The sequence below is a fragment of the Perca flavescens genome, chromosome 8 (genome assembly GCF_004354835.1).
Source record: "Perca flavescens isolate YP-PL-M2 chromosome 8, PFLA_1.0, whole genome shotgun sequence".
In the NCBI taxonomy this organism is placed as follows: Eukaryota; Metazoa; Chordata; class Actinopteri; order Perciformes; family Percidae; genus Perca; species Perca flavescens.
The window spans coordinates 13,580,836-13,603,536 of record NC_041338.1 but is presented as its reverse complement, the minus strand read 5'-3'; the positions used below and the strand labels follow the sequence as shown (position 1 = coordinate 13,603,536).

At 41.4% G+C, this 22,701-nt stretch overlaps 1 protein-coding gene across 1 annotated transcript in view; it reads right to left on the bottom strand.

Moving 5' to 3' along the window:
- Positions 1-22,701, bottom strand: part of abcc8 (ATP-binding cassette, sub-family C (CFTR/MRP), member 8) — a 72,923-nt gene that overhangs the window by 38,592 nt on the left and 11,630 nt on the right. The window contains exons 5-10 of the mRNA XM_028584666.1: positions 21,281-21,523; positions 17,040-17,228; positions 15,242-15,406; positions 14,986-15,141; positions 4,703-4,837; positions 1,126-1,288 (exon numbers count right to left, since the gene is read on the bottom strand). Of these exons, the coding sequence (XP_028440467.1) occupies positions 1,126-1,288; positions 4,703-4,837; positions 14,986-15,141; positions 15,242-15,406; positions 17,040-17,228; positions 21,281-21,523 (1,051 nt within the window). The remainder of the gene's footprint in view (positions 1-1,125; positions 1,289-4,702; positions 4,838-14,985; positions 15,142-15,241; positions 15,407-17,039; positions 17,229-21,280; positions 21,524-22,701) is intronic.

The following is a 22,701-nucleotide window of genomic DNA, read 5'->3' as shown; positions in this document are numbered from 1 at the left end:
CTCGTCTTCCCTCTTTGTTGCCTATTTTTTTCCTACACTGCATCCATCCACAACTATGCAGTTAATTCAAAATGTCATGAAATACCATGTAAAAACAAGGTTGTAACTGCAGTGACAGTGTTGTTTCAGTTTTACATTAATGATAGATAAATCTGGGTTTCTATTACAGTCATGAAATCGCTCTGTTCCATTACTCTTGTCAAGGACGAAATCATGATCGCTCAGTCTTCTTAAATCTGCAGTTATTGATTTTAGATTAGAAACAGTCTATTACAGGACTGGAGCCATGCAGACTGCATCCAATGTTCAACTGGATGAAGATATTGAGGACAATCTGTAGAAAACAAATAAGTATTGAGTGGCCATGTTATGCAGTGATGCCTTAGGTAGAGTAAACGGGAAATGAAAAAGTACAATAATCCATGTTAGCTGTGCCTAAAACATTCGTTATCTATACATCCAGTTATTTTCATACTTATGTGTTGAATTATAAATGTTGACTGGAGATTGTGGGATTCAATAAAGTTGGAATTATAATAGAAATACAATAGTCAAGTAAATAGTGATATAGTGCAAAGCCGTGTGCCTTCCTGTGAATGTTTTTATTTAATAAAATGTTCCATATTATGCTCATTTTTTAGATTCATGCTTGTATTTGGGGTTTCTACTAGAATATGTTTAATGTTTGCTAGTGTTTAATGCTTTAATGTTAAAAAAGACATTTTATTCAACTGATTGTCTGAATATACCTGAATATTCACCCTCTGTCTGAAACACTCGGTTTTAGTTTCTTTTTTCTACATCTGCGATCTTGCCATCTCTGCACTGTCATTTCAGCCAGGGAATGACTGTAACTGCACTGTAGCAGCACTTTATATTATGTTTATATTTATGTGTATATATAGTATACTTGTGACATCACAATAGTACAGAAGTCCTGGCAGCTCATTTTAAGGCACAGTTTCTGTGGATTGAATGTGTTGATACTTTCATAGTATTTATATAGCACCTCAACCTGCTTTATAATCAAACGACATGGAAATCTCACATTTTACAACATGGGACCTTCTGACCAAATATGAGAGAGCAAAGTTTAGTGTGTGCAGAGAAAACAAAGTGCCTTACTGGAGATGGATGTGTAAAGAGCAAAGGCCCGCAGGCTGGTGAGCTCTTTGCCCCTGGTCTCCTCCACACTGTCACAGAAGATGTGTTCCCAGGCGTACAGCTTCAGCAGCTTGATGCCCCGCAGCAGCTCATTGGTCTTCTTTAGACGTTCACTGGAGTATTCCTGCAAGGAGAAAAAAGTGAGACTTTGATTAAACAGCCGTAATCGGAAATCAAGGACATAAACCATAAGAGGCACAGCCAGAGGTCGGCGTGAACTCTACTTCATGGGTTCAACTGCCAACAAAAACATCTAAGCCATTAAAGGAAAGTGTTTCTTCCCTGGTATAAAATCCCGCTCCACAATATCAACGACTAAAGGAAACCATAGCATTACATTTTATTGGACTGAACTTATTGAATAGCAGCTTTGTGTCAGTTAGAAGCAGCAGAAAGGCTTGAGCCGAGATGAGCATATCTTGCTTAATTTGTCGTTCCTTCTATCCAGATAAAACGAATATTTGAGGACAATGACTGTTAAACTCTCTTGAGGTGTCCAGCTAAGTGTGTGTGTGTGTGTGTGTGTGTGTGTGTGTGTGTGTGTGTGTGTGTGTGTGTGTGTGTGTGTGTGTGTGTGTGTGTGTGTGTGTGTGTGTGTGATTCAACACCCTCATTACATCCACTTCATTACCTGGTATAAGGAGGGCAACACGGTTTGTTCTGCATGATCTCTTTAAAACAAACGCAGCTCAGAGGTCACACCAATTGAAGACATTTTTATGTGCTGTACTAGAAAAATAGGTTTCTAAGATTCTTTGATTCCACCATGATTATAACAAAATTGCCATCAACCAATGGATAAAGTGGATGTGTCAGTGTACCCCCCCTCATGCCATCTCCCCCAACCCAGTACAGGGCTATGCTGATGATGTCCAGATAGCCTCCAGAGATGAGAGCATAATTACAAACATGCTCGCCAGGACAGATTCCTTTCTGGAATGGTCAGGTCTGGAGATCAAGGAGACAAAATGTGCTGTTCTGTACGAGAGGAGGAGTGGAGGGAATCGATGGTATCATTCAAAAACTGATAAATGCCCTGAGTTCACAATAGCATCAAAACCCATACGTGTATATTCTCTTCATGAGACATACAGCTACCTTGGACATAAAATCAACATTGCAGGAGAATGGAAGGAGCAAGTGAACACCATCTTGTCCGAGTTTACATCCAGGTTGGACCTGATTGACTGTTGTCCACTGCCTCTGACTATGAAGCTGGAAGCTATCAGACAGGTAGCACTGTCAAAAGTGCAACATCTGTTCTCCAACATTCACATCCAGCAGAAAGTTCTGAATGAAATGAATAATAAAATAGTGAGTTTAGTGCGAAAAATGGTTTGGACTCAACACACACAGCACTCGTGACATTATCTTTCACCCCCAGTGGGAAGGGGGACTGGGAGTACCAAACATAGAGTGGATCTACACCAGCATGCGGATTTCCCATCTTCTGAACATGCTGAACAGCAACGATAAAGATGTGAGGGAGCTGGCTCGATCCTCCCTGTTCCTGGACTTAAGAAGACGCAAGGTCCCATTAGCCAGGGAGTCTGATCCCCACTTCCTAGGATTCAAAAGAAAAAACAGTGGAAAGCTTGATACCCACTCTTTTGGTTTTGGGGTCTGGTCGGATTGGCCAGATCTGAATGACCTCTGTTTTAGAACAGGAGTGTCACTGGAGTGGGTGCGGTCTGACTCTGGGACTGTGATGGTCTCAGAGGACATTATAACTGACCCTCACACTGCCGTCAAGGCAACAGCCACATATGATGGTCACAGTCACCTGCTAACATCTGCAGGTGCCCGGAGAACTCTTATGGATTTACACCAATATCAACAACATGAACACTGGATCGGACTGAGACTTCAGGGGAAACTTGCATGTCTTCCCTTTGTTGACTCTGTGTCCCACTCATTCCTCAAGAACTCTGCACTCAATGAGGACATTCTCACATTCACAGTAAAAGCCAGATTACAAGTCCTCCCTACCAGACTCAACCTCTCTATCTGGTTTCCCACAACTCAGGTCCCTAATTGCTTGCATCACACCTCAGAACATATCACTGAAACTCTGTCTCACATCCTAAATGGCTGCCATGCCTACAAAGGAATGTACATAGCACGTCATGACAGAATAGTAGACCTCATAGTGAAAGACATATCAAACCACTTCCCTCCCTCAGTAAGAATGTTCAAACATCATCAGGTAAAACCATCCATGTTCCCCCACTGCAGTAGTACCTCTAGTACTCTCTTACACCTGGTGACCAGAGCTGGGTTATAGGTGCACACTACTAGTTTTCATATTTGGTAGCCTAGGAAACACACACAGGCTGGTAGTAAGAGGGCTGCAACAACTTGGGATGACCAAAAAGAGGGCGAAACGGCTTGCAAAGTACTGCGCCATATCTGCTATTATTGGCAGCCGCCACATATGGCGGAGACGCTGCTACTTATATCTTTAAGAACTGAGTATTGTGCTACTTAGATCCTCGAGAAGTGAGTTTTGTGCTTGCTAAGTGATATTGTGAAAATATGCTGCGTGCCACTGGTCCACGAGTTGTGTCTTGTATTGTACTGCATCTGTAATATTTGTGTCCCTGTACTATTTTTCTTTATGTGGACATAAATAAATGGTTAAAATGTGTGTGTGTGTGTGTGTGTGTGTGTGTGTGTGTGTGTGTGTGATTCAACACCCTCATTACATCCACTTCATTACCTGGTATAAGGTGGGCAACACGGTTTGTAAAGTTCTGCATGATCTCTTTAAAACAAACGCAGCTCAGAGGTCACACCAATTGAAGACATTTTTCTGTGCTGTCCTAGAAAAATAGGTTTCTAAGATTCTTTGATTCCACCATGATTATAACAAAACAAAGAGATTAAAGCTACACTAGCAGCTTTGCGAGGCTGCAATGCTGATTGCAAAGGAAATCAAAGTAGTGGACAAATTAAGGCTTTGTCCTGATAATGGTGCTAGATGATAAATTGGGGGAAAGTCCTCAAAGACCTTGAATGTCTGCAGCAAATTGCATGGTATTCCATCCAATAGAAATTTCTCTCTGAACAAATGTCAACCTCATGGTGGTACTAAAAGTAAGTAGGAAAAGTCAGGGGATCACCAACGTCCGCAGGATTCATCCTTGAGTGCTCATGAATGTCTGTACCAAAATATGTGTCAATTAATCCAGTAGATGTTGAGATATTTTACAGAAAATGTCTAAACTTTGACCTGCCGGTGGTAGATAAAAAGTCAGGGCATCAGCAAAGTCATAAGGACACATGCTCTGGCCACCATTAGTTTTTGTACAAAATATTCTACAGATCAATCCAACAGCTTATTGTCTGTACAAAATCGCATGGCAATTCATCCAATAGTTAAGATATTTTTGTGTGGGCAAAGTGGTGGACTGACCGAACAACTGCCTGCACGAAGAGCAAACACTACCTTCCATAGCTGCTTGTATGGCTAAGGATTGATCAAAAATAGTCACAATCAGTACTGCATTTTTGTAAAAGAGCCAAGAGAAATACTCACCAGGGTGCTCTTTTGTGTTTGGGACAGCTTGGTGGCCACAAAGTATTGTACAGGAGCTAACACAGCAATGACGGTTGCTCCAATCAAGGCACTGATTCCCAAGAGGTAGTAGAGCAGGATCACTCCCAGAATAATCTGAGAGTGGAAGATACAGAGGAAGAAAGAAAGATATCATTTTAAGAGAGAAAAATGTGGAATACAAGATGTGCAAAGAGGCAGTCTGCAGTTACACAACGCTCCCCACTGACCGTATAAAAACCGTATTAGCACAGTGCACAGCTTTGTGAGAGGCAGTGACCTTGAGCATAATGACATCAGCATACATTGCAAGAATATGGCAGGTGACATACATCTTAAAACCCTCATTTCTGATACCTGCAAAGCAAATGTTGAGAGAATGACAGCAGCCTTTGAAGAGACATCCTCATTTAACTGGATGTATACACTGACATGCATGCTTACAAGTGAAGGAACATGAAAAGCCGGAAATTTCTACAAGGTTTTGGATTTCAAATACACAACTCTTTACTCGTCAGTAAGTTGAACAATGACGTAATAATGATAAAACTCAAGCTTTTTCTTATCTACCACCAGAGAATAACTATCTCTCTCCTGGTTTACAACAGTGATGAGTCATGTCTTCACATGCTCTTGGCTTCTTCCCACCGTCTTTGGCATCATACTGAACGCATGCTGGATTCAGGAATCACCAGGACACACAGAACCAGATGGAGATGGATGTGACATTTCACATTTACACACCCTCTCCTTCATCTTTCACAGTGTCACTGGAAACTATACTGTGTGTGTGATACTGCAAAATTTGGTATCGATCCAATCCCAAGTAAATACAGGGCCAGTATCGCCGATAATGATACAATACCAATACTTTATAATAATTAAGGTGGATTCATCCTCAAATTGCTAATTCTGAATGAATTTTCATGACCTTTAAGTGTTTTTGTGATTTTTCCTTTTGGATAATTAATAAGTTAAAACCTAGGACAGCGCTCCTCTTCCTCTCTGCCATTCTTCTGCTCCGTCTCTGTTCTGCTTGTGTGTGTGTGTGTGTGTGCTGCTGGCCGCTGCCGGGCCTGGCTGGTTGCTTTCTTGTTTGCCTGGCATCGCTGAGTCATGTGACGGTACAACATCAAATCACAAGAGTGGGGAGGAGGAGCAAAGTGTGCCTGCTCTGCGCTGGGACAGGAGCGGCACTTGAAAGCAGCGGCACTTACACAGTAAGTAAGACAGAGACAGCCAGGTCGCCTCTTTGATGAAACCGCAGCAGTGCATACTGGAATGAAACTAAAACTAAAGTATTAATCTCATTACACTGGTATTACCGATATTTGGATCAATCCGCCTACCACCACTGGAAACGAGGTGGGCGAGAGAAACGCAGGGTGTGATTTGAGTTCCTTGTAATAACTATAAAAAAGAAACAATGACTGCCACTTAGGTATGAGTCTCATGTAACCATTGCATTTAGCATGGCAGTGTACAATTGTAGAGCCACTAACCTCTATGCCGTTTCTGTCAGCCTCTCACATGAATCACGCCTGATTTAAGTATGTGTTCTTGTTAAAAAGCGTCACGACACATACAGTTGCATAATGTATCATCACTCCTTCTAATTCGCCAGACTGCTTCAGAACTGCATCTCTTAGCACCTCAAGAACTACTGTAGTCTGCTACTGACCATTTGGGAGTTTGTCCCTGTGGTCACTTTAACAAATATCTAGTCTGGATCAACGAAAGTACATTTCCAGGATAAAGCCTGACATCCGTAATAGCGCATGCTATGCTTCCACATTTTGCGTAGTATTTATCAACCCTGACACCCATCAGGCAATCAGCGTCTTTCTCCGCCCACTATACCGTAAATTGCGCTGTAGCAAAGCGGTACTTGTGCTATGATATGGCTGAGTGCAGACTGCGATATTCCCACTGCTGATGCTATGACTGTTTGAAATGATCATGATGCCAATATTTGTAATGTAGCGAGGAGTTTAACAACTGCTGGAATGGAATGTGAACGCTGAGTGGGAGATTCAATTTCATCTTTGATTTCTTCTAACTCTAATATTGCATGGCTACTTGATCTGTAACGCTAAATGATGTTGTGTTCACTGACAAAGTGTGATTCTCGTGTAAAAAATATTTTCAGCCTTGCCTATGTCTTTGTCTTGCTCAAATTACTGTTGCCATTTCACCAGCGGCATAAAGGTCTACGAGGAAACTCGATTGCAGTTGGTTTAGACCTGCTTTTAAGAGGCGGAGAATTTCCCTTCTTTATAAATACCACGGAATATATAATTAGGTGCACTTTGCGCTTATCCTCCAACCTTTTTGGGTGGAACTCCCCCTTTCCCCACCCCTCCCACGAATGCATATTGAAAGCGCAACTTGTCTCTTCTCGCTCATGTGGCAGACAATCTGTGATTTTACCCAAGTGCGCCCTGTTTGTAAATAGCCCGCATCGGTTACGTCCGTCTTTGCGACCAATTAGCGCCTGGAAACAGGCGCAAACGGCTTGATAAATCTAGCCCTCTGTGTGTTGCCATTCTCAAAATCCCTTCACTACGGGAAACAACAAACTTCAAGCTAGCAAGCTACACGATGCAAATGGCCAGTTTCCTGTGCATTTTCTACTATGAGAAGTAAAAATGTCTGCTGTGAAAAGGGCCTAATACTGAACACACTTTATGCTAAAAGGTTGGATACGGTACAGAACTGGTTCCTGGAGACAGATAATTTTGCAAACAATTCCTGTTAACATGTATTCGGGGAGGTGACAAAAAGGGCTAACGTCAGTCCAGTCATTTGACTGAAAAACATGGGGATTCAAATGTAACTGGAAGCTGCAACAAAGCCCTAGAAAACGATGGACCTCCAAAAGCACAATGTTGCATCCCATCAGGGTAGGGGGCAATTAAAATTGAGCACAATGGATTCATTGACAGTTTGGGGGAGACAGGTAGGTAGATAACACTAATGCAGCTCAGACCTCAGAGGCACCAGCAGCAGCATACTGCTACTGAAGGGTGTTAACACAGCCTGCTTCTGACCTGATGTGTCTTTTTATTCATGACATTCTCAATTTTTGTGCTGCCTGTTTGACTTGGCCAGACAACAAAGTACTATACAATTGTTTTTAATTTTAAAATTGTCAGCATATGGGAGAAACATATGTGAGAGTGCTTCCTGCTGTAAAGAGATAAGAGGACACAGTATGTGGTGCCAACCAAACCATAATAAGCCAGAAGAAATATCAGGCCATATGGAATAGAATCAGTGTAATAGTAGTTTACTGTATTGTTTGCTGCAAAAAAGCAATTTCTGCTAAATGAAAAAGTCCATCACCACCAAACCATTGTACGAATGCTAAAATAACATGTGGCTGATTCATAGACAGTAAAAGAAATGGCAGAAAGTGACGCCATGGATTTCGAGCGTTACTGCGCAGCTTTCGACTGAGCTTGATGACGTAGATGTGACGTGAGCAACCTGTCTGAAAGTTGTAAGTCTTCTGGTAGCTGTGCCAAGAGAAATCTTAATCATTCCCAATCTTACAGAGACGGGAGAGGGTAGGTATATGTAAGGAGATAACATAGGCACAGGCTAATTATTGCTAACTAACATGCTAGTTAACATGAGTAATTAAACTTAAACAGCTAATGTAAGTCGAAGTTGCCTGTGAGCTTCTCCTGTACGGTAATTCCTCTACTATGCGACAGGAAGTCGCTTGGTAATGACACAATCGTTAGCCTATTTTTACAAAAACAGTTGCTACGGAGCCATAACGTGAGATACAAGGTAATGGAGCCTTTCATACATTGTCGTGTTTCTTTAGAAATAAACAATGGACAAATAAAGTCTTTAAACGCTTCAGATGTAAAGTTATTCGCTGTCAAAGTGACATCAAAATGAATGACAGTCAATGGAATGCTAACAGCGGGTGAGAGCTAGGTAGCATCAAAATGGCGCCATAGTAGGCGCTTTGTGGAGGCTGGCTTACCCCCTTGGGCCAATGTGTTTCCATGTCTAAATCGTGTCCATTAGGGCTGGGAGGATTTGTCGAAGTAGTCAACTTCATCAATTACGTAAATGCGTCGACACAAATAGTTTGCATCGAAGCACCGCGTAGAAATCTAAAAGTAACATGGCTGCCTCCAGTAACAGCGCAAGTATGGATTCCTCGCAAGTTCAACAACATGTTGAGAAAAAGTCTAAAAATCTTTAGATTCTCTGCCCGAGCCCGAACTTGACCCCCGGACCGGGCCGGGCCTTTGATCAAGCATTTGTGTTTATTTAATCATTACTTTACGTATTAGCCTAATTGGGTGGGGAGAAAGCTATGCCTCTCCAGCTTCTCCTGTAGGTATATGTCCTGCACTGACTTGAATGTGAGGTAAACTGTGCTAAATCGTGTCTCCCCCATCTGTAGTCTTTGATAATTGCGCAACCAGGCCAAATTGGTTCAGATATCTCACGAGTCCTTTATAAAACGTTATAGCAGTTATAACAGTTATAACGGCCCACGTATAAAAAAAAATAGTCGGGTTAAAATTGGGCTCGGGCTCATAATTCCAGTTAATGTGTCGGGCCGGGCCAGGCTCGGACACAACGTGCACGGGCTTGGGTAGGGTCAGGCTTGATTTTTTGTGCCCGATCTAAGCTTTGCTCCCAAGCATGTGCGATTATCAACATAGTGACACAGAATGTGTTCCCAGTAGTAGCCCAAGGGTATGTTAGTCCGTTGATTCGTTTTAATGACTTAACATTAAGCATCATCAAACGAGGTCAGTCGGCAGTGTTATTTCTTTGGTTTACCATCATCATGAGGGACCCAATTGATTACAGTGTTATATTAGATACTCTAAAACTTGCCTTATGTTCGATTTATTTGATACATCTGATTTCATATATTGCTAAAATTGCACTTTTTTTGTAAGATTAAAGGGACAAGAGCTTGGATGTTAAACAAGAGCTTATTCATTATTTTACCGATTAGGCTACTGCTGAAAAAAGCAAATACAGGCTACTCTTTTTGCAGTTGCTCTGTTTAGCCTACTAGTTTTTATTTTTTGTATTCCTCCTGTGTGTGACTTTTTGTTGTTGTTGGATTGATAGCCTACATCTGGCTTCAGGTTGCACTACAAATTCATTTTACTTGAACAGAGCAGTGTTAAACAATTTTAATAAATAGAGATTTGAACCTTATTGAAATTTGTTTTGTGTAAATTGTTAATAATTGAGCAGTGGGAAAATAATTGCTAATTGAAAAATTAATTGTTAGATTAATCGAAAAATAAATCTTTAGATTAGTCGACTAATTGAAAAAATAATCGCTAGATTAATCGCTTAAAAACTAATCGTTTGGGACAGCCCTAGTGTCCATTTTCCTCTCTGAAAAGTCTTGTGGTCAATCATTAAAAAGTCATCTCTGCTGCTCTTTCACCACAGCTATTGTTGCTCTAAATCACGGGTCACCAACACAGTGCCCACGGGCACCAGGTAGCCCCCAAGGACCACATGAGGAACCCTCAGGCCTGTTCTAAAAATAAAAATGTAATATTGATATTATCTGTTTCCCACCTTGTTAAGTCATTGTTGGTAATTATTGTGAGAAATCATTAACATGATCAGTGTCTTCACATAGATGAGCATCATTAATCATTAATAATCATATATACTGTAACTAAAGGCAAACTGAGCACATTTGTTATTTCAGAAGAGTGTATCAAACTGGTAGCCCTTCGTATGACTCAATACCCATGAAGTAGCTCTCAGTTTAGAAAAGGTTGGTGACCCCTGCTCTAAATGAACAATATGCAACAGCAGCAGGTAAATGTGGCTATATATATGTCCCATATATATATATATATATATATATATATATATATATATATATATTAGGGCTGTCAAAATTAACGCGTTCATTTTTTATGTTCATTTTTAATATTTAACTCGTTAAAAAAAAAATTAACGAAATTAACGCAGCTGTGTTTGTTTACTTCATGTGGCGGCTGAGAAACGTAATACGCCTCCATAACAGCAGGCGGCGCTACTCTGTATTGTTGCCCAAGTAATGAAAACCGGCAGCTGATTGGACGAATGCGTCACATGGGTTTGTTTTCTCCGGAAATCCAAAGCCAGACTGTCATGGCGGCCGTTCAGAATACGATCTCATATTGTACTAAGATAGTTCACTGAAACATGTTTCTGAAAACATTTTAAGCGAGAAATAGGCCGTGCAGTTGCTGAATCTGTCTTCATTTCAGCTCAACAAAGGTCAGTTTAGAAGATTTTCGTCAGATTTTGAGAGACTCTAGTCACCTCATCCTGCTCGCCATTTCTGGGTGAATCCCGACTGCCCTGCCGCCGACTGAACATAGGCTCGTTGGAGATGAACTGCGCCTCGCCTAGACGAGAGCAGGCGACAGCAGCCGGGGACGGTGACAAAAATCTGTTCTCAAGTCAGACTAGGGCTGGGCGATAAAACGATAACGATATGTATCGCGATAGACACATAATCAATATCAATAGAAAATGCGGTCGATAAAACGTTCGATAACTTGTTTTTCTTCATCAGAAGAAACCAGAGGTTGTGAATCAAGTTTGGTTGCATGAACAAAGGCCCTCACTCTCTGGCAACCTAGCAACGTGGGGAGTGACACTCTAACAGCCAATCATGTAACACTATCATGTTTGGTTGCGCCACATCGCTGTCTCGTGTTCTTCAATAACAGAACCGGCGTGGAGTGGAAAGTGAGTGCCGGAGCGAGCGAGGAAATTGTTGATAAAACAGGAAAAGTCAGTATGGCAGTTTTGGGGATTTTATAAGTCTGACCGTAGTCAGACCAGTAAAAAAATCAGACCGTCGTCCCCACCAACACTGGTATGCGACCATAAACTTGTTTTACCACTTTAGCCGCGCCACACTTTCGAGCACAGCCGTATCCGCCATCAACGTCCAACAACATCTGCAGCTGCAACACGGCACAAGCAGCAGAGCGCCATGGAGAGGTACTCTGCATCAGCGCCTTACTAAACACTACAAGCAGCAGAGCACCATGGAGAGGTACTCTGCATCAGCGCCTTACTAAACACTACAAGCAGCAGAGCGCCATGGAGAGGTACTCTGCATCAGCGCCTTACTAAACGCTACAAAGAAATAACGAAGGCAGACATGCTGAACACTGTCCAGAAGCCAGGTTACCAACCTAGCACTAAACCTGCAGAAAATAGTTCCCCTAACACTTTGCTCTATTTTATGACACTTTATTAAGCATTTCTTACTTATTCGTTAATTTTGCACCTTAATGTTAAGAGATAATTGTTAAGTGTTCATTGTGATTTTAGACCTGTTTACATTTTAATTATGTTTTCCATGGTTGTGTTGACATTTCTGCTTTTATAATTGAGGGGATTATAATCAGAGCAGGGTTAAGTTTTAAATAAAAATGTTTAAATTTAATATATTTTTCTCCTGGTCCTTATTTTAAATAGGTCATAAAAAATATCAATAATTATCAATATCGACCGATATGAAAAACTTATATCGTGATACAGTTTTCAACCATATCGCCCAGCCCTAAGTCAGACAGTTTCTAGCCGTTTCAGCAGCCTTCAGCAGGACTAAGCCAAATTGTTGCTGCTGTTGTTCTGAAAGATATTAAACATTCTGAACTTAGCAGAACCTTTCCTTGTTTGTTTTTTTCTTCATATTTGCAAAGTTAAGTGATTTAGCATTTAAATATCCATTATTATAAGCTTCTCAATAAGCTTCTTCTCAATTTAAAAAAAGCGATTAATCGCGATTAATTACAGCAAATTGTGCAATTAATTAGTACATTTTTTTTAATCGATTGACAACCCTAATATATATATGTATATTTCAGGTAAAGTTGGATTAGAAGCCACAGGGTAGAAAGAAACAGCAGGTAAGTATGACAAGAAAATATCTTGAATAGAGCGCAAAGTATAAAAAAATATATGAATTAACTCACATATAGGTTTCCTGGGACACTGGATTTCCTTGAGAAACAAACTGACCTCCAGTATTTGCTGAAATTGTATTTTTATGATTCACCAGGGTGGTTGGTTTCAACTCTAATTTATCCTGAGGATTTATTGATTTATGAATATCAGCATTGATTATACAGTACTGTGTGTGATGAATTACACATTTCACTTATAGGTCAGCATTTTAAAAAGCCTGTCTGATTTGTATAACAAACAGTTGTTGAAGAAAGCCAAATCCACCCCCTGCACCTACAGTTTCAGACCCTGCCTTCTGGTTCGCTAGCAATCAACTGCACACATTTGCAGTGAATCTTCCCAGAGGGGCTGTAACACGTGATGCTCCTTTTTCAGCCTTCACATCAATCCTGTATTTCACTTAATAGTTAAGTGAGCTTTGCCCTGTACTATGAACCTCATGAGAAAAGACGATGTAAGGCATGATATACTATAATAAAGACAACATGCAGCCATGCCCGTATCCAGGATTTTAGCAATACCAATTTCTTTTTTTTTCACTGATCTAATGGCGTTTTTCCATTACATGGTACCTGCTCGACTCGCCTCGACTCTACTCGACTCTACTCGACTCTACTCGCCTCGACTCGCTGTGCGTCCATTTTCCATTGCAGATTTTAGTATCGCCTCAGCGTGGCTGGTCGTCATAGCGACTGCCGTGGGCGTGGCTTAGTAGCTTGCTTTTCCCATTGACATATCCCCGACGCATTTCCTGGTTCTCCGTCTCCATAAACAACATGATATCAAAGAGATAGTTAACGTTTACTGCTCCAGATTTCCCACCGTGGTCACATATATATGACTCTAGAGTCGCTACTCGCTTTGTTTCTCTCACATATATATGACTCTAGAGTCGCTACTCGCTGCGGAGATAATCGCCATCACTCTCTCACTTCTCCCTCGCTCACTAGCTCCCCACACACACACATACGGCGACTCGACACACACACATCACACATGCACACACCAGCGCACCAGTATAACCATCAGGCCACTTGTATGCTACGGAGAAAGCTCTGCGTGGAGCCTCCGGCAGCAAAAAAACACCGCTGGCTAAACTCTCGCTAGCAATGCAGTGATCAGTGACGCTTCTTTCCGACCAATCAGCAGCCTGCAGGGTTTCACGTCACCTTCTCGGCTCGCCTCAGCTCGCTTGGAACCTCGACTGAGCAGGTACTAAAAAATTTACTTGTTAGCAGGTACCAGGTACTTTTTTTCGTAATGGAAAACCAAAAAAGGCGAGTAGAGTCGAGGCGAGGCGAGTAGGTACCATGTAATGGAAAAGCGCCATAAGTATGCACATTTCAAGACATTTGTAGAGCAACTATTGTATATAAGTAGCTTCAAATGTGAGACAAGTTGACAGTATACCAAAAAATCACCGCATTGACCAAAGATCGTATAGTTACAACAAGATAATCCACTTCACCGCCTACTCAGTCACTTACCACCCACAAACAATTACGGTGATGATGATCAGACGGAGGAACAAGTCATATCTTGGCGTTGTTCAAGTTCATTGTAGGTAGTTAAATCACTTTTTTGGGGAAAAAAATAATACCAAGTCCGGACCTCGGTTTCCTTAATGTTATATAGCCTATGGCCATGAATGCAGCACAATGCAGCACACAACAATCCACATCCAGTGCAAACAAAAACACAGTGGAACAAACACCTTTGAAAAGTCTAACACAAAGAAAATAGTGCAACAATACACAATACAAGGAATGAGCCATGCAATTAGCCTCCAAGCCCTCCAACGTACTTCCGCTCAATTTTCATTTTCCTTCAGTACGCCGTCTGGGTTTGCGGTGTATTTGCGGGTTTTCTCCGGCCAAATCTTTACCGGTCCAATCAGCGAACAGAGGGAGTGGATGAGAACGATGACGTTGAGGTCGTGCGCTAGTTTGAGTTGTAGTTCTGTAATGGCGGTGGAGAAAGATGCGAGCGAAGCCATTCGGTCCGTTGTGGCAACGCTGCTGAATATCCAGAAGTTAGCAAGAACAATATTTGCTGAGTTGTGTTGGTGGCCATGATGTTGTGGCCCTCCTCCTCTCTGTACAAATGAAATGTACGAGAGTCTGGTAGGACCAGGCTACCATGCAATAACAGAAAGGCAGCAAAATGGCAAAAATGACACGTGCCTACTCAAAAGGTAACTACAAGTCAGGGCTACGCCGCTTAAAGAGATAACACATTGGGACTGCAAAAACTGAAAAGTAGAAAAGCAAGTTTCTTACCTGTACTGGCATGGCCCACAGGTTAGGACAGAGGAAGAAGAACCACATGAGCTGGTTGGTATCTATAGCGACCAGGTTACAGATCTGAGCAACAGTTAACTCGCCCATGGACATGTTGGAGGTGCACAGACGTGTGATCTTGTTGTAGATTTTTGTCTGGGGAGAGGACAACCACATTTAGATCCATGTGGACAAACAGTAGAACCTCAATAAACTGTTTTTGGCAGTCACATGTTACATGGAGAATTTCCTTTACCTGAATGGCCCCGCGCAGGTTGATGCCCGTTTCAATGGCCACATAGTAGGAGGCCTGGAGGAAGGTCCTCTGAAGGAGCAGGGCGAAGAAGAGCAGCACAGTCAGCACATATGCATTCTCCAGAAACTCCTTGGAGGAAATGAAATTGATCCCCAGCAACCTTATCTGGAAGCAGGGACACACAGGGAGAGAGGGAGAGAAAGGTATCGACCAATTTACCATTGTTAGTCAGGTCAGGTCGTCGATCACACAAACTGAACTTTGCAGGACTGGATTCGACTTGGAGAATTTCTGTCAGTGATGAGTTTCAACTAAAATTGTTTTTTGTTCCATCACTTCAAAAGTCAAGGTTAGCTGTAACCATTTAAAATGTATAATATCTATTTCACAGCAGGCTACAAAATTGTGTGTGAAATTCAATCAAACTGAAGGGAATGGGAGCCCTAGGAGTCACACAGCTGATATGTGGAGTGTGAGATGGAAACCAAATGAGAATGGCTCAGCTACAAGAGAAGGATACGGTATCTCCCTCAAAGATTAATTAATTCTGCATCATGTAGAAGTCATTCACTCAGGATTACAAATTATTGATTAGAAACGTGCCTCAACTCCACATCCACTCATCTTTGAAATTGATCTGGTCTCTTTCTCATCCCACTGCAAAAAAACACTTTTCTAACTCTTTCTCTCTATAAGACCCAGAAAGGCTATCCTGCTACAGTCGCATTGGTTGAAATTGCCAATTTTTCAGAAACAGGACTATTTTCAATCTTCTCTCTAAACTGACATGCTGTCGAGAACATTTACTTTTAGTGCTTGGCAAGGCTTTCAACCATTTCCCAATTAACTTTTGATATTACACTGGTTTGTGTGGACGTGGATTTCAAACTAACAGTTTAAGAGTTATTCTTACAGAAGGATGCCTGAGCGGCTGTCTGATATGGCAGTCTGCCCTGTCGAAACCGAGACAACTCCGGCAGCAATAAGTCTCATTCATATTTGATGAGGATTAAATTAGTACACCATTGGGGCAGGTGCACCAGGGAGAGAGGGCATCATAAACGTCTCCTCAGTGACATTTGAGAGGCAGGAGGAAGACATGTGACGGGTCTGTCACATCTGCTAAATATGTGCTTGTCTGTGTCTGAATCCTTGTCTCAGTTCTCTGTTCATTTCTGACAACATCGACATGTTTTTACAGAAAATGTTAACTTTGAGCCCAAACTCCTGTGCCAACCAATGCCGCAGCACACGAGTGTCTGCCAAAGTTACAACAGTTTTGTTTATTTCAACCGAAAGATTTCGGTCTGTGTGACGTTTGTCACGCTGTCAGCACTATCAAATTGATCACACAACACACACACACACTAACACACACAGTCCTAATGAAGCTCTTAATATATGATAACTAAGCATTGTTTTTCCCAAACTTGACTTTTAGTGCTGCTCATTTAGTCATGAGTATGTAATGTTATATAAAAAAGTACAGAAGGTACATTACATACAGTACATTAAATACATTATTTCGGCAAAAGACAGCAAAAAGTTGTTGAAGGAAGAAAAAAAAAACTGCAGCTGAGGAAAAGAATTCCTAAACAAGCAGGTGAAAACTTTTGTTTTTGTCTCTGCAAATAAAACGTTATAAAGTTTGACTGCCAAATTTTGGAAAACCTTAAGAAACTTAACTGGAGAATGTAACAAAGATGAAACGTGAAAAGATGAAAATGGTTGTTTCATTGTTCTACTAATAAAATCGGACACCATTGAAGCCTTTTTTACAGTATGGTTGACCCCTCACCGGCTGCTGAATGGTGCGGTTGTCCTTGCTGATGTTGTGGACGATGCCGGAAATGCAGAGAGGGCCGGCGAAGCCCAGCAGGTCAGCCAGGAAGCGGAATGTGATGCTGAGAATGAGCGGTCTGCCAAATGCTTTCCTCAAGGCCTGCCAGATCATCTTTGGGCTCTGGGGTGCTGTGCCCTGAGGCCTCTGAGGTACGATAAAAAGAAAGGGGACAGAGGTGGAAATATTGAATACGTTGAGGAGAAATTAACTACATTCGGATGTTAAATGTCATTTGCTGAATATAACTAATCTGCAGTGACTGAGTAACAATTTGAATACTTTAAAAGGATTTGTATCCTTAACATATAAATTCAAAATATAGGCCACCATCTATCAGTGACACATTCACATTGTTCCATTGGTGTAGCGAAGAAGGCTGCTGTTGAAGACAGGAGTACATTGGTTTGTTATTTCTCTGCACCAAAATTACACACAGGAAATTTCTCTGTGGAGCTCAACTGGCAGCACAACAAAAGAAATTGTCTAGGTTAGACAATACAGCCTGCTAACAGAGCAAGAGAAGGTAATTGCTTGAACATAAAAGCTGAGTTGACACCATTAAGTCAAGAGACGCTCCACCACTGCAACAGAAACCGGCAAAAGGAGGTCAAGTTCAGGGCTTCCACCCTCCCTGCTGCTGCATCATGGGATGTAGTGATTAATGGCAAGTTTCACAGCGGTGCTCAGTCAGTCACGTTTAACTGCTCTATAATTAATAGTGCTGGAAGACCATGACGGTGATGCAGAGGATGAGGATTGAAGTGCAAGTGAAAGGGTTTTTTAAATTACTTCAAATGACAAGTCTTTAAAAATCACTTGAGAAAAGACTTTTTTCAAGGAAGACTGGAAGAGCTACTGACCAAAATATATAAACTTCACCAACAACACAACAGCTTTGGTTCTGTGAGTTAGCAATAGTCAGCAGAGAACATCTGGACGGTCACAGTACAGTAAACACTCCCAGAACATTTTCTGTGTGTGTGTGTGTGTGTGTGTGTGTGTGTGTGTGTGTGTGTGTGTGTGTGTGTGTGTGTGTGTGTGTGTGTGTGTGTGTGTGTGTGTGTGTGTGTGTTTCTCTGTGAACATGACTATTCACAGATCTGTGAGAACCGACGTGACTGTTACGTGTCTCCATCTTTCCATTCAAGCTCATGTTGAACCTCATGTGTCACTGTGCACGTCAAACACACACAAACAAACACATCCTTTCTTATTACCTTGGGTTCAAACGAGAAGGAATGAGGACATTTCATTCTCACACACGCAAAGTGAAACTAGCTTCCCATGCAGTGCAGTGCTTTCACCCCCGCAGGGGTCGGGATGTCGCCTTGTTCACAGTAGAATGGGAATAACGCCTCCTCCAAACCCCAAACCCCACACCTCTCCACTGGGATTTCTATATCTCTCTCATCCCTCACTCCTGCCAGAAGGAAGTGGGATTGCGTTCACACCGGACGCACATGCAGCAGTGACGAATCTCTGTGACCTTCTAAACACTGGAAAACAACGACCCTGTACAGGAGGGCCTACACCTCTGACCCCTGGCACGTGCTCCAAAAGTGAGACAGAGAGAGAGAGGCAAAAAGAGGAAGAGAGGAAAGAAGGATAAATAATATGTAATGTGGAAACATCCCCAGTGAATTAATAAAACTGAAAGAACACCGCCTTGGACGAGAGCAGTGTGGAAAAAAAACAGAAGACAATTCTGTATCAAACATCAACTACATTTTGTATGAATTTTGAAGAGCTGTACTGCAAACTAGCACTTGTCTATTTTGCAAAAGAAGAGGAGGAAACTGAAAAAGTGTCAATATTTTAGGAAGAAGCGTGAGTAAATGCATATAAAATCACTCATTGGAAAATACTTTTTAAGCCTTTTTTTAAGTGTGTTGCATAGCATCGCTTTTGTCCAAAGTGACTTAGATTTCTTTTCATTTCATCAAACCACCAAGTCCTTGTTTTTGTTGTTGTATTAAGTAAAAAAAAGTAAGTAAGTACAGTTTTATTTCTATTACATTTTTTAAAACCTAGGTTGCAATATGCTTTACAAAAAAGGTTATAAGAACAAAAGGCGAGTACAACACAAACATTACAACAGAACAATTAAAGGCATCACTACCCAAAATCAGAGCACATTGCTTAGCACAAAAACATTACGTAAAGATATAGGTCTTCAGCTGAGACCTGAAACACTCAAGAGACTTTGTTGACCTGAGTCCCTGAGGGAGACTGTTTCACAGCCTGGGACTCAAACAGTCCCCTCAAGTTTTCAGTCTTGTACAAGGTACAACTAGCAGGCCTTGTTCATGAGGTCTTAGTAAGTAGTATTGCTGCAGAGTCTTGGACTAATTGTAATCGGTTAACGGTGTCTTGGCTAGGGCAGGAATGAAGAGCATTACAATAGTCTATGTGGCAGAACACAAAGGCATGTTTAACCATTTACAACTGCTGGAAGGACAACATTGGACGTATTTTTGCAATATTGTTCAAGTGAAAGTAGCTGGACTGAATATGATAATGTTTGTCAAATTTCAGCTGGTAGTCAAAAGTGACGCTGAGGTTTTTGGGAAACCATTTTCTATTAGCGGCCAATGAACTGAAATGTTGGAGGATGTTAGTGGAGACCCGATCTGGGGTGAAAATCAGAACTTCAGATTTAATGAGATTTAATTGATTTCTTTTCATTATTGAACAGCATTCATTCGCCCACTTGATACCAGCTTAGAGTCGCAGGGGGCTCAAGTATCCCAGCATGCAACAGAAGAGAGCCAGGGATAATCCCAAAACAGGGAGTCTATCACCATTTGGAGCTGCCAGTTCACTAAATCTGCATGTCTTTTGACTTCAGGAGGAAACCCACAAAGACAAAGGGGCAACATGCAAAGAAACACACACAGAAAGGCCCGAGCTGGCTGGAAGGTCTGAATGCTTAAGGCATAAAGTGGAGGAGCAGAACCATATTACATTTTTAGAGGTGGAGTTTGTTTTTCCAAATAAAAGAGAACTTCACAAGACTGTGATAGAAAGAAAAAGCTTGAGCATGTATACATGTTCAAAGGCATGCTATTTAAGTGTTTATGCTATTGACTATTAATCATCTCTGTGACATGAATACAGTTTAATGGTCACAGATCAGCCACGGATGAGTCATCAATGATCACAGCTATATAAACAAAAATTATGTCAGATTCCCAGATCACTTCATGCCCATGACCGACTGACCAACAGACAGCAATTCAACATTACAAACACAAGATTTATTAAGACAGTTTAACTAACAAATGGGCTAAAAATAAAGTAAAGTGGGGCCAAATGAGTCAAACAAACTGCACTTGAGCTCTTACATAAATCCTTAAAGTGCTCATATTATGCTTTTTGGCTTTTTCCCTTTCCTTTGTTGTGTCATATATCTTTTTCTGCACGTTATTGGTTTACAAAGGGAAAAAGCCCAAAGTCCACCCCAAAGGGACTTACCATCTCCAACAGAAAACACTGTTCACAAACTGCTCCAAACAGCTCTATTGTAGTCCAGCATTTACTTCCGTGACGAACGCTTGTCACTTTGTAACACATGTTATAATGCTCGCCTAGCTGCTAGCATAGCACTCCCTCATACTCTGCCTCTGACTGGCTAGTAGTCCTTACCTAGTCGCATGTGCGACTCCCAACAAAGATGTAATAGAAGTGAGATGTCTCACTCTGTAGCTAAACCAGAGAGCTCAACACACAGGGTGAAAAGAGGAGCTGCATCAATGTGTAGTACAAGAAAAAAATCTTCTTTTTTTTTTAAATTAAACCACATAAATCTATTCTGGTACAACCTCTAAATACAATTATGAACCTGAAAATGAGCATAATATGAACACTTTAAATCCTTATTATTATTATAATCCGAGTAGGAGATCCAAGTTGAGATGAAAATCACCACATTGAGAAGGAGAGAGCGGTTTTCTCCTCTTTCGTAATGTGGTTTGCCTGCGTAGTTTTTACTTAAAATATGATAGGGACCCTTCAAATGCAGATAATTGCTTTTTTATTTGTGTACAACATTTTTTAACAACTCACTATTAACAAAACCTGGAATTCATGGGAGGAACAGCCCAATATTGTCACTCATTTGATTGATAGCAGCACTAAGCCGCAATCCTATATGTTTTCCACAAAGAAAAGAAGATTACTAAACCAGGTGCACTAACCTTTTGGTCTTCGAAGGCCTTGCGTAGCTTTATGTAGTTGGTGAGGGCTCGCATGGCGATGGGCAGTTTGCCGATCACCTTGAGGTCTATGGGTCGTCTGTGAGCGGCGGTAATGAAGGTGTTCATCCACCAGTAGGTGGCTTTGGACAACAGGTTGACGAAGGGCTGCAGGAAACGAACACCCAGGTCCTGGAGGTCCTCGGGGGGCTTCACCTCTTTGGGCTCGGCGTAACACATGTAGCGCTGTGAGAAAAGGAAGGACAGAAACACAAGTTTAAATTAGGATTCAACTGTCTGTGTCGTCCGCAGTGGCCTGAAAATCGAGGGTGTATGGAAAAACATGCAACCGCTGATTAGACATTCAATGAACCAGAAACATCAGCTCATCTGCAACATCTATGGAGATTATAATAATTATTTTCTCCATACTCATAGGAGAGCTACAACATAATAGAAACACTCGTATTAGTCAGATGAATTATTGCTGCCGTAAAATGAATTATTTCTACTGTGTATTATTACAGGTTGTCTGATGTTGCTATGGCAATTACTTAATCTTGGCAAAGCTTCACATTAACATTAACATTTCATATATTCTACTTTCACAAACATTAGACTGAACAGAATAGAAAGCGATGAATAGATGTGGTGCAGCAACATTTAGCTTCACAATATATTATATGAAGCCAGTGAAACAGTCAATGCATTCTGTTAAGCTTGATGGAAACTAGGTCAGTGAGTAAGCACACACACAAATTATATTTATTTCATTATACTGACGGTCTCATAATATTCTGTTTCCATGGTTTTGTTTTAAAATGCGTCAAGATGCGAATAATATTCACCAATTACTTTTTGCAAATGCATGTTTTCTAGTGTATTGATTGAACAATTGGAAGGATTAGCAGTTTTTGGTGATGGGAGCCAATCATAACCAAGTCAGAGAGGGTTATTGAAAATCATGTGAGTAATATTTAATTATAACACCTCATTGACAAAGAAAAACGTTTGACCATCTAAAAGAGTTCATTTAAAGTGTACTTCTAAATGAACTCTAACAAAGGGTTTAGGCAGAGCGTGCTTCAACAGACTGAGTGCAGGGCATGATGGGAGAATCTCTTTCTCTTCTGTTCACCCAGGGGAGTCAGATTCAATAACAGATGTGTGCTCAGTGCAAAGCCTAACAGACAAATCACCCTCTAAACTGTCTAGAGGAAAAGGGGGAAAAGTGTACGCCAGTCTGACATTCTCTCCATCGTGGTAAAAAAAGGGTTAGAAGACCGAAAATGTCAAAAACGGAATAATCAAGGTTTAACACAGCAGCCCCCACCCTGCCGACTTACACCCCCATCCCCCTCCTATCTGCTCTCACTCCTCCAGTGGGGGGGAGGGAGTGGGGTCCTACTCCTCCCCTCCCCCCA